The sequence below is a fragment of the Balaenoptera physalus genome (assembly GCF_965194825.1).
Source record: "Balaenoptera physalus genome assembly, chromosome: 13".
NCBI classification, from domain to species: domain Eukaryota; kingdom Metazoa; phylum Chordata; class Mammalia; order Artiodactyla; family Balaenopteridae; genus Balaenoptera; species Balaenoptera physalus.
The window spans coordinates 97,330,983-97,343,102 of record NC_138892.1 but is presented as its reverse complement, the minus strand read 5'-3'; the positions used below and the strand labels follow the sequence as shown (position 1 = coordinate 97,343,102).

The following is a 12,120-nucleotide window of genomic DNA, read 5'->3' as shown; positions in this document are numbered from 1 at the left end:
ACATGGTGAACCCTTAAGCCACAGAATTAAAATATAACGTTGGGGAATATCAATTGATACAGCCACTATGGAAAACAGTATGGAGGTTCCTTAAAAAACTAAAAATAGAACTACCATATGACCCAGCAATCTCACTGCTGGGCATATACCCAGAGAAAATCATAATTCAAAAAGACACATGCACCCCAATGTTCACAGCAGCACTATGTACAATAGCCAGGACATGGAAGCAACCTAAATGTCCATCAACAGAGGAATGGATAAAGAAGATGTGGTACATATATATACAATGGAATATTACTCAGCCATAAAAAGGAACGAAACTGTTCGTTTGTAGAGACGTGGATGGACCTAGAGAGTGTCATACAGAGTGAAGTAAGTCAGAAAGAGAAAAACAAATATCATATATTAACACATATATATTGGAATCTAGAATAATGGTATAGATGACCTTATTTGCAAAGCAGAAATAGAGAACAGATGTAGAGAACAAATGTATGGATACCAAGGGGGGAAAGGGGTGGGGTGGGAGGAACTGGGAGATTGGGATTGACACATATACACTACTGACATTATGTATAAAATAGACAACTGAGGGGAACATACTGTACAGCACAGGGAACTCTACTTAATGCACTGTGGTGACCTAAACGGGAGGGAAGTCCAAAAGGGAGGGGATCTCTGTATGTGTATGGCTGACTCATTTTGCTGTGCAGTAGAAGCTAACACAACATCGTAAAGCAACTATACTCCAATAAAAATTAATTAAAATAGGTACATATATAAAATGTTGAATAAAATATAGATATAAAGCCTAAGAATGAGGCAAAAAGATAGAATCACACAAGTCTCAGAAAGGGGAATGAAAATACATTCTTGGTGTATAAATCAGAATCCAAGGAGTTTTTCAGCAATATCAGTGTAATCTATTAAAAACTGGCTGGTGAGGGAATTCCCTGGCGGTCCAGTGGTTAGGACTCCACGCTCTCATTGCTGAGGGTGCAGGTTCAATCCCTGGCCGGGGAACTAAGATCCTGCAAGCCGCACGGTGAGGCCAAGAAAATTAAAAAGATTAAAAACTGGCTGATGACATTTAGTAAATTAAGTGCCTTCCTATGTCTATAACATATTACTACTTCCTACCTAGTACTTTTAATATTCCCCTCATCTCATTGCTCACTTTTTCTTTTATATCAACACTGACAAATCGATGAGTAACCCTGGATCCAAAGACTATCTAATTCTGCTCTGCTTTCTTTTTTAACCTTCTTGGCTTATCTTCATTGCTTACATCCTATGTGTATCAGTTTACTGAAATCACTGTATGTCTCTGCTTTGAAAATCGTGATATGTCCTGATCGGGGCACAGTCAGTAACTGCGTGGCCGCAGAGGTGGAACCCACGGAGCTGCAGCTGAGCCACCAGGCTTAAAACGAAGGGCACTGACATCCCAAGCTCCTCTCTTTGGGTTCATGGGAAAACAGTAGAATCCCATTTTCTTCAAATGATCTAGGTAAGGTCTGGTGTAGGAAAACACACGGCAGACGTATACTGAGGCCCTACTGTTTACCAAGCACTGGGCACGCTGCTTCAGAAGGCTTGGTAAAACCCACTAAGAGCCAGGTGTTATTTCTGTCCCCATTTTACAAATGGAAAACCGGAGGCTAAGAGTGTTTAAGGAACACAGCTACAGTCACATGACTGGGAATGCGCAGAGCCTGAGCCTCCTGGCGACACAGCCCGCCTTCCCTCCACGTGATGTCACCTCTTTCCTGCCATAGACACACCATCACCTCCTGCCAGCCGCGTGAGAAGTGATGGCTCATGCGTTACTTTCTAGCAACAAGCACCTTAATTTCTGTGAATGCCTAAAGCGATTTCTGGAGCCTCAGTTTTTCCAGGCATTAAAACTGCACCTGGACTTCAAGTGGCCGGTCTCTTGAAAGCAAATCCCAGCTCCAACTGGAAAAGAGCGGATGCGCTGGCCAACGAGACGCAGGTGGATAGTCCTGGAATCCACACAGGCTTGAAGGCAGCACCACCCCAACGTCTATGGTGTCTCAGACAGAACTGCCCACTCGCCTTCCCCCAAAGTATAGTTCAAGGAAGTAGGAAAAATGGGAGAGGAGTAACGGACCCCCAGGCCCCCAGATGATTCTATCCTGGCTTTTTTCTGACTTCCTCAGTGTGGGGACTGGAAGTTTTAAAGTCAGCGGAAAAACTTAAAAAAAAAGACTCAGATCCCAGGCCCACTATGTTTCTAGCTATGCGACTTTGGCCACGATACGTAAACTCTCTCTGATTTATTTTCCCCATCAAATGAAATAATGCTACTTGTCTCACAGGACTGCTTAAGGATTAAAATGCTCACTAACATCATGTCTGGCACAGCGTTGGCATATGATAGCAGCTTTGTTACTGTCTTGCCTCTCCCACCTCTATGACTTAACTCTGCTCATCACCAAAAAATGTTCTAACACCACAGTTTGCTCTTGAAGTATGCTGTCCCAAGAAACACCGTATCACAAACAACTAAGAAGCAAGGTTAAAAAAAAACTCAAAGTCACCCCAAATTCGGGAAGAAGCATAGAGTGGGGTATGAACAGCATGGCCATCTTGGTTTCAAGATTATGTTGGCTATGGAAACCCACATGAGCAGACGGAAGGCAGTTAGACTATTTACAGGGTCACACTCCACTGCTGGCTCAACTACTGTCTCCAAACATATTGCCATTAGGTGTCAGGGCGGCGGGCGGGGAGTAGGGGGCAGGGGGAGAGTGAGAGAAGATGGGGCCAAAGGAGTGTAAGGGCCATCCTGCTGGCCCCAGCTGGATTCCAAAACGTGGCTTTCTGCACAGAAAATTAGAGTGCTAGTAAAAGTATTAATTCTCAACCAATAAATTTAGAAATGAAAGAATCATAGCAACAGATGCCAGAGTAAGAATATTTTCACCTGTCCTTTAGGGAGGAACAAGATAAGGAGCACGACATGTCTTAGCTGCTGTACTCCACTCCGATCAACAGAGTGAAGATCACTCTGAGCTATTTCCAGACCCTGACCCTTTACTCAGCACACCTTCTCTCTTCCATTTTTGCAGCATTAAAGCTTGGGTCTTCCATCCTTTTGCCTGATCCTACTGTAACTTCCACTTTCTGTATTCCTTCCTACCACCTGCCCAAGCCATTTTCATTGGCCCTGATGCTAGTGACGAAATAGTTTTCAATGACTGTCAATCCCTATCCCCACTTTTTAATTACCTCACCTAAAGTATCTGTTTGCCCAGCATTTTTCCAACTATTTTATTTTATTTTATCTTCAAAATGTTGTAAAGTGGGTAGGGCAGAAAACAAAATTTAACACTTATAAACTAGAAACCGAGTATCATGCAGCTGAAGAGATTTGTTTGCCTAAATTTCCAAAGCTCCTGAGAATGGAGACTGAAACACAGGACTTACAATTCTTAGAGCAGTGCTTTGTGGGGCAGAATTGCATAAATAGAAAGCACAGGCTTCAAAATAGGTACTTCTGGGATCTGAATCCAGTCCCATTGCTCGTAAGCTGTAATATCTTGGATTAGTTACTTAACCTCTCTGAGCTAAAATCTGAAAACCCAAGAAAGATTTCAGCAAATCAGCAGAGAAACCTCCAGGAAAGAAATGAAAGTATGTCTCGCGTTAGTTCATCATTTGGATTCTGACGGGCATCCTAATCCAGGATCTCAGGGAGAATAAAAGCAATTATAACAAAGCAAAATATAATAGACTCTTAATACTCGGTGGGGAACTGCCAAAAATCACCTCATACATTTTTCAATGGGCCCCGTTACTGTTCTAAACGGTCTTCTGCAACAAGCGCGAGCAGTTCTTTCCTTGTTCGAGTTCTTCCTTAACTGAATGTGCCCTTTTTTGGCCCTGGAGCGGCTATGCCACCAATGAGCCTCGGCCTCCCTGGTGGGACAAGACCAAAGCTCCCACCACAGTTCAAAGCCCTTCCCCCGGTTTTCACCTGAGCTCCCTTCTTGGTTGGTCTCCAGTTCTGAAGTGCCTCTATATTTGGCTGTGATTCTATTTCATTTCCATGCTTCTCCTGTATCATGAAGCCTTGTCCTTTTCTTCAAACTGCTCCATACAACCTTCAGCTCAGCCTACTGAATGCTGTGCTGGACACTTAGTGAAGCACCTGCTCTGTATTACCTCATTTAATCTTCAACAACCCTATAATGGATATATGATTATCCCCATGGTACAGACAAGAAAACCAAGGTTTAGCATAAGTGGTTTGGTAAGTTGTCCAGATCCCCACATCTAGGAAATGATGGTTAAAACTGCTCTGAGTCCGAATTCTGAGCTTAGAACAGCTCTGCTCTATCAGCTCCCATGCTTCTTTCTGCCATGGCACAAGGTGCATTTCCTCAATGGGAAAGTGGAGACTAATTAATGTTTGTACTGATTAATTAGCATATGCAAAAAAGTGAGCGTAATCTATTTGATCAATGCTGAACTATGTCTCCCTACTTTTGCCAAAAAGTCTCTGTAACTAACCGTGCTACCTTTCTTCCATCACGAACTCCCTGAATAAGGAATTTCCCCCCTGTAAACCAATCTTCCACAAGGATACTTAATAAGTTTTATTTGAGACAAACAAACAAAAAACAACTGAGTCAAAACAGAGTGGCAATTACCTATCTCGTAGAAGGAGGAAGCAAAATGGAAGGTTTATTCACCATCCTTCAGATGGCGACTATACCTTCAAGACTATGCCTTAAACACAGCAAAGCTGTATTTCTTAGATTTTCTGCATTAGTTCTGCTTTCAAACGTGTTGTCCTATTGCCCCGTAGTTGATTCAGAGTTGTCAAACTCTGTGTCCCCATTCTATGTTGGTAAAATACCGTCATGGTACTAAAAATAACTTCTATCAAAAAATAAAAAAGCTGGCCTTAGAATTTGAGGTGTTTTATTTTTGAAACTTGCCCCCAAAGCTTATTTCTCTGATTTCTGGGGGACTCTTTTCATTTGCCTTCCGGCTGGTCCTTCAGGCCTGTGAACGTCCCTCTGCACAGCTGCCCGGCGCCTCAGTGCTGCTGCCCTCTGGACCCCGGAGGTCTGGAGGGCAGATCCTCCTGCTGCCCGACCCGGCCCCTGCAGCCGCCCCCCACCCATCCAGGCCTCGCACCCCGTGACTGAGCCTTCCACCCTCCCGCTTCTGTGGCACCAGGACCTCCTGCTTGCTTCTTTCTTCTTTCTCCTCTTTCTACCTACCTTTCAGTAACTCTTCTTTTCAGGTCCAAAGTCAGTTAGATATTATTTAGGCCATTTTAGCAAAGTGCCTAACAATCATTGCCTACCTCCTTTTTTTGATGGAGAGAGAAAAAGATAAGATGGGATATTGGGGTGTGGTTGCAGTGGGGGGAGGGGGGAGGGGGAGGAGACCAGAGGGGGATCTCGTTACAATGACCCGGAAAAATCCCCCTCACTGGCTTCCATCCTCCATTTGACCCCTGGAACTGGCAGCCAAGGGGTCCCCTACAGAATTAGGCTACACCTAAGCCTCCACCATTTCACAGCTCATTAATCCTCTCCTCTAGTCAGATTCCGGTATTGCCATAATGAATCAAGCGATGCATCACTTTCAGGCAGATAACATTCACCACAGTGCTGCGTAACAGAGGAGAAAGTAAAGAAGAGGAAGGTATGAGAGACCGTAACCCGCCTCTCCATTTGCTTGAGAGGCAATCAAGCACATGGCCTGTGGAGCCAGCAACCGGTCCTGGACGCCACTTCCTAGCAGCATAACTTGGGATGTTATTTCACCTTTCTGAGCCTCAGCTTCCCCATCTGCTAAATGGAGATAAGTAATACCACTTAGCTCACTGGGCTGTTAAGAGTATTAACTAAGATAGCGCAGGCAAAGCAGTATGTTCCCAGCACATGGTAAACCCTCTGAAGCACCTAGGATACATCACTGAACAAAAGAGCCCAGTCTCTCCACGTGGTCTGCGTCATTCTTCATAGTATTATATTGTTATTATGCATTTGTAAGAGACACAACAGAGAAGCAACCAACCAGTTTAGCCAACAACCTTTTACACTGGCATGGGGGGAGGGGTGAGCCTGAAATAACAGGCTGCGCAAGAGTTCATAGATGCTAAATCAATCAATCAATCAATCATTTTCACCTGACTTGCTCTCAAGGTAAGTTTGCACTTATTTATGATTCAAGAACTGGGCTCCTCCATCTTGGCATTCTTTCCATGCAAATTGTGCCCTCAAAATACCACTGCTAAAATATAATATACTTTGCTAAGGGCAATGATGTTTAAAAAAATCTACCTGAAGCAAAAACTCATTAGGTTTTGCCATAGTCCACCTATATTTTCCGTTCTATTCAAGTTTATCCCACTTCCCTTAGCATGGGCTCCTCGGGGCAGCATTTTTTCTAACATCCTTACCTGTGCCTTTACCCATGCGAATGGGACAACAGCCTTCTCATATGCTGCTGAAAGCGTGAAGTTCCTCCACTTAGTACTCTCCACTTGACTTTTCCTAGACTGAACAAAGGAAGCTCCTAAACAGACATGAGTCATCTCTGCCTGCTGCCGACAGATGGCGATAGTGATCACGCAAGCTTATTTCACTCCGTTAAGCCCTGTGGCCTGGTGGTTCTCAACTGGCCAAGTAGCACGCTTGTGGCGTCTGTGCTAGGTTTTGAGGTGTTTGCAAACATCATTAAGCCCACAGCATGTCTTTTCAGTACAACACTGAAGGCGGTTTTGAAAGTGACATTAAGAAGTATAAGATGACAATGCAAAAGTAGAAACAATTTAAGAAACCCAAAGTGATGCAAAACAAATATTGCATTTGTGAAATGAATCATTCTAAGATATGAATGACTGCAAAGACAATATGTATATGAAAAGTACTGCACTTAAGCAATAAGCAATAATCATTCTACAGAGCAAGGAAAAATAACCGAATAAGCAAAAAATGTAAAAACAAAACATAACTACAAACAAAACACTTTTTCCTGCAGTCAGAGAATAAGCATCGATGTCACATGATAATTACTTTGTCATGTGACAATCTAATATTAATGTAGGAGAGACTATGATTTATTTGCGGCCTTAAAGCAGTGGTTCTCAGCCTTAATTGCACACGAGAATCACCTGCGGAGCTTTTAAAACTCCTAAAGCCTAGGCTGTGCTCCAGAACCTCTGGGGGTGGGACCCAGGCATTGGCTGTGCTGAAAGCTCTTCAGGTGATTCCAATGTGCAGTCAAGGTTAAGAACCACTGCCTTCAAATCTAAGCCTGGGGAAAACACAGCTGCAACTGGTTCTATGGATTAAAATCCGTTCACATGTGCAGATGGGATGCGTGTTGAGCCTGGACACCTTAGCAAGAAGTACTTCTCTAGGACATCTGAATCTTCAAGGAGACAAATTATCTGCCTCAGGGAATCTTGCTTTTTATATTCTTGAAACTGGTATGGGGGGAGAACATGTATTATCAAGGAAGAATAGAGCACACCTTTTCTAAAGTTTTGAAGGAGGTATTCATACATGTATTTGAAGAAAATGTTATCACCGAGCTACAACCTTCAACATCTCTTAGTCATTTCAGTGAATCCATTCACAAACAAATGGACACACAAACCTGTTCCAAACAAAAGGAGCTTCTAGATACCAGCATCTTCCCCGCCCTTTCAACTCCAAAGCATTAGGCTAGCTCCTGGTCTAGCCATTCACTCAGTGCATTCTGGTTACCTCTGGTTACCATCTGGTTACCTCCATCTTTCATAATCGAGTTTGGCATTCAAACAAATGCATCATTTAGTTCTCAGTACATACCACCCCCCAGGCTCTTCTCACCACGGCCCCCTTTTACCTTGTCTGCCATTATCATCGAGGAGCCCCCGTGGATACCCAGGATGGGGGTGAGAGTCTGGGCTGAAATGAAGTCAAGGATCTGGGCGATGGCTTCCTGGTCTGTGTCGTCAGCAAACACCACCCCCTGGACCTTCCGGTCAGACATGAGATCACAGATGCGGGTTATGATGCTCTTTGGGTCCGTCTCATTCATGGCTACCAGCTCCACACGGGGCACCACCGAGAGATGGTGGAAATCATCTTTGTCGTGGGCATCCTTGATGGCCACCTCGTCTGAAGTGCCCACGAGGATGACGGCAATGCCAATGCTGGGCGGGCTCTTCTGAGAACGAGCTCTGCTGCCTGACACGGCCAGGACAGCCAGCACCAGCCAGAACCTGGGGGAACAGCACTCCGCTCTGGGCTTCATCTTCAACTCGTCGACTCCCTGGAAACACAAAGAGAGAATGGCTACGTGACAACCCACACTGCATGACTGTCTGGGAAGAGGCTGGATACTGCAAGTCAAGGAGCTTATCTCCTTTTACTCATCAGCAAACCCAGCTTCTATCTTCTAGCCTAGTTTCTTATCTCTTGTGTTTGCGTAGCAGAGTGAGGAGAAAAAACTCTCAGAAGCGTCAGAAATCCTTGAGCAAGACGCTAAAAGATGCTACTGCTATAGCCATCAGCAGCAAACAGACAGGGACAAACAACGGAAAGAGGATGTAAGTGGTCCAGGCAGTCACACCAAGCGCACGAACACAGGAGTCTCCAAGAGCGTGTCCAGCTGTTGCTGCGAGATCCCCGGTACTCCTGTCACAACCCATCCTTGAACTGCTCTGGGGCCAAGGGATGGCAAAGGCCAGACAAAGTGAGCAGCAAAATGGGCTCAGCAGAGGTTACCTACAAAACGTGGTCTGGAAGAGCCGGATACAGGAAGTTACAGATACGTGAGCCCCCATTCTTGCTGCCTTTACTTTGTATTCACCTCAAAGAGGACAAGAGCCTGAAAATTCTTCAGCAACCCATCCGGCTCTTACTACTAAATCAAAAACAACCCATATGTTGTTTGGGCAGTACTTTTAAAAACATCTCCGATCCTTACAATAAACCAGCAGGGGGGAAACAAGAAAAACATTATTATCACCATTTTATGGAGGTTGAAGGGAAGACTCAGAAAAGCTAAGAAGTCCGAGACCATGAGCCAATTAAGTGAAATGAACATGAGCCCAGAACTTCTGGCTTTCAGGCCAATCTGCCTTACATCACATTGCCTCTTACATCATCAGTTATTACGAGGAATAGTTTTATTCCCATTTGTTTATGCATCAAAGTATGGTGATTTGGACAAATGCTATTAAATTACTGACATAGTGACCTTTCTGAAATGACTGACTTCATGTTTGCATGCAGTTCACCACTTTCTACCTTTTACCACAAACTCCTGCCTCTTTACTTCCACATGTGCCCCTAAGTCTTACACTCTGCACCAGACTGAGGACACAACTCTCTACAAAGCTTGGTCATTTCTCTTTTCATGTCTCACCATTCTCCAAGAGCTCCCCTTACTGAAATAGAACTGGTCCTGCTTAGATTGTATTGATTTGTTTTAAATAATCATTTATTGTACATCTGGTATGTGTTAGGTACCGTACTAGGCATTTCCTCCTCTGCAATCTCTTTAGTCCTCCTAGAAACCCTATAAATTAGTCATTTTATCCCCATTTCTCAAATGGAGAAACTGAAGCTCAAAACAGTTACATAATGTTGCCAAGGTCAATGATATTACAACACCAGCATGCCAATACATGCCAATACAAAATACACATAGCGTTTTTGGGACTTCCCTGGTGGCGCAGTGGTTAAGAATCTGCCTGCCAATGCAGGGGACACAGGTTCCAGCCCTTGTCTGGGAAGATCCCACATGCCGCGGAGCAACTAAGCCTGTGCGCCACAACTACTGAAGCCCCACGTGCCCTAGAGCCCACGCACCGCAACTACTGAACTCGCCTGCCACAACTACTGAAGGCCGCACACCTAGAGCCCGTGCTCCGCATAAGAGAAGCCACCGCAATGAGAAACCCGTGCACCGCCAACGAAGAGTAGCCCCCGCTCGCTGCAACAAGAGAGAAAGCCCACACGCGGCAACGAAGACCCAATGCAGCCAAAACTAAATAAATAAATTTTTTTAAAAAATAAAATACACATAGCATTTTTATACTCCAATGAAACAGTCTATAAATGGCACCCCAAACCAAAACCAGGGATTTTCATTCTTCTCCAAAGGGAGAGAATGTAATCAAGGATGATAATGTTGCTTCCTATCTCCTGCTTGTCTGGGAAAAAAAAAGGTAAGATATTAGGAATCAAAAAGCTTTGAGAGTTTAGCTAACAAAAAGCAAACAATAATGATGAGGGTGGCGAGCAAAGAAAGATAAGAAAGTGTCCAGGTTGAGCGCACTGACGGCAAAGGGCACTGATGATTTGGGGCTAAGATGCTGGGGACATTTTGCGGCTGAGGAAGCAGAAATCCAATCCAGTTCTTGGCAGAAAACATTTTGGAAGCCCTGCTGTTGTAGTCATCCTTCCACACTGCCAAGAAGGAGCCCTGTGACCACGGCCTTGTCTCCCTCTCGCAAGTTAAGACGAGCAGCTCAGTGGTTCACATCTGAACAAAGTTTACTCCTGACAGCTTCCTCGGCTTTGAGTCTCTGTGGAGACAGGGGATGACTACACAGCCCTGGCCACCCGTGTGATGAACTGTCCCCAGCTGAGCAGGGCAGCCGGAGCCCAAATTCCTCCTCCCAGAGCTCTAAGCCAGCAGCGCTATACCGAGTCCAGCAGCGCTGGATACTGAGGAAGACGGATGGCTTCAGCACCTCAAAGAGCTATTGGCAAAATACTAACAAAAATAATCTGTTAAATTTCAAGGACCGGTTCTCAAGGAGAACCAAAAGATTTAGAATTTGGCAAAAGTAGCAGCTAACTTCATTCCAGCGGGATTCGAATCGTACAGTCATCAGTCACTAAATCAGGTTCCCTTCACATTGAAAAGTGGTCCACTCTGCCATGACTGTTTACTGACTTTAATGCAGTCTACACTCTCCCACTCTGATGCTTTATTGGGTCTCTTAAAATATCTCTTACATTCCTCTATTTCTCCTTACACAATATATTCTACTTTGTTATGCGATGGTTAGTTGTGACACTCGGAGAATAGACTCTGGTTTTACTGAGTGTCTCTTTTTAGACTCAGGATAGAGCAAAGCACTTTACGAAGCAATACATTATGGGAGATACCAGTAGCAGAGGGACTTCGAGACAAACAAAGAAGTGCTGTGAATACAAACTCAATTTCACACCTGAGAAGGGGGTTAGTCGAGAGAAAGCTTGTCGTCCAAGACAAGCTAATTGGTGGTGCTCCCTTCCACCCAACAGACCACGTCAGTCTTCAGGCACCTGTTTATGAAGCTGTGCCCCTTCCTGTGCACTGCAGTGCCCCCTCCCCCCGTAGAACTGAGCACCGTTTCCCTTGGGCTCTTGTCATGGCCTGTGTGTGTCTATCTAAATACCCATAACAGTTTATTAGAGCATATGATTATGTATCTGCCTGTCTTCACTGCTGGTCATCTCCTGGTGGGCAGGGACCTTTTCAGTTCAGAAAGCACCCACTTTTATTAAGCACTTTTATTAAGCACCCACTCCCTAGCAGACATTGTTCTTGGTGTCAGGGATATAACGCAGACAGGTTCTACCCTCCAGGACCACAGTCTAGTAGAAGACACAGACACACAAGCAAACCTTGCCTCACTTGTATTTGCAATTCTTGGGGCCTAGCAGTGCCTTGGATACATACAATAAGGAAGGACTCAATAAATGGTAGCCGCTGAGTTTCTACCATAATGAAATTGTCAATGTTTGGCCATTTTTACCTACACTAGTAACCTATTTTATATATTATATATTTATAGTAACATTTTACCTATAACCTACCATATGCCAGACACTATTTTTCATGGATTGTTAAATCACATATAAACATGATATAATTTTCCCCATATTACAAATCAGGAAACTGATCTTCTGAGAGAGAGGCTAGCTAAGTGCATGACCAAGATCACGCAGCTAATAATTTGGCATCAAGTTTCAAACCAAAGTGTGTCGCGGAAACCCTTGCTCTTCCCATTCTACTGCCTCTCAGTATGAGTGTGTGAGTTAATGAATGAATAAACAAATTCACTAACCAAAACCAAAC

General features: G+C 44.3%; 1 protein-coding gene across 1 annotated transcript in view; it reads right to left on the bottom strand.

Moving 5' to 3' along the window:
* GRIN2B (glutamate ionotropic receptor NMDA type subunit 2B) overlaps nt 1-12,120 on the bottom strand; it is a 651,979-nt gene that overhangs the window by 296,578 nt on the left and 343,281 nt on the right. The window contains exon 7 of the mRNA XM_082421982.1: nt 7,885-8,313. Coding sequence (XP_082278108.1) covers nt 7,885-8,295 — 411 coding nt within the window. The 5' untranslated portion in view covers nt 8,296-8,313. The remainder of the gene's footprint in view (nt 1-7,884; nt 8,314-12,120) is intronic.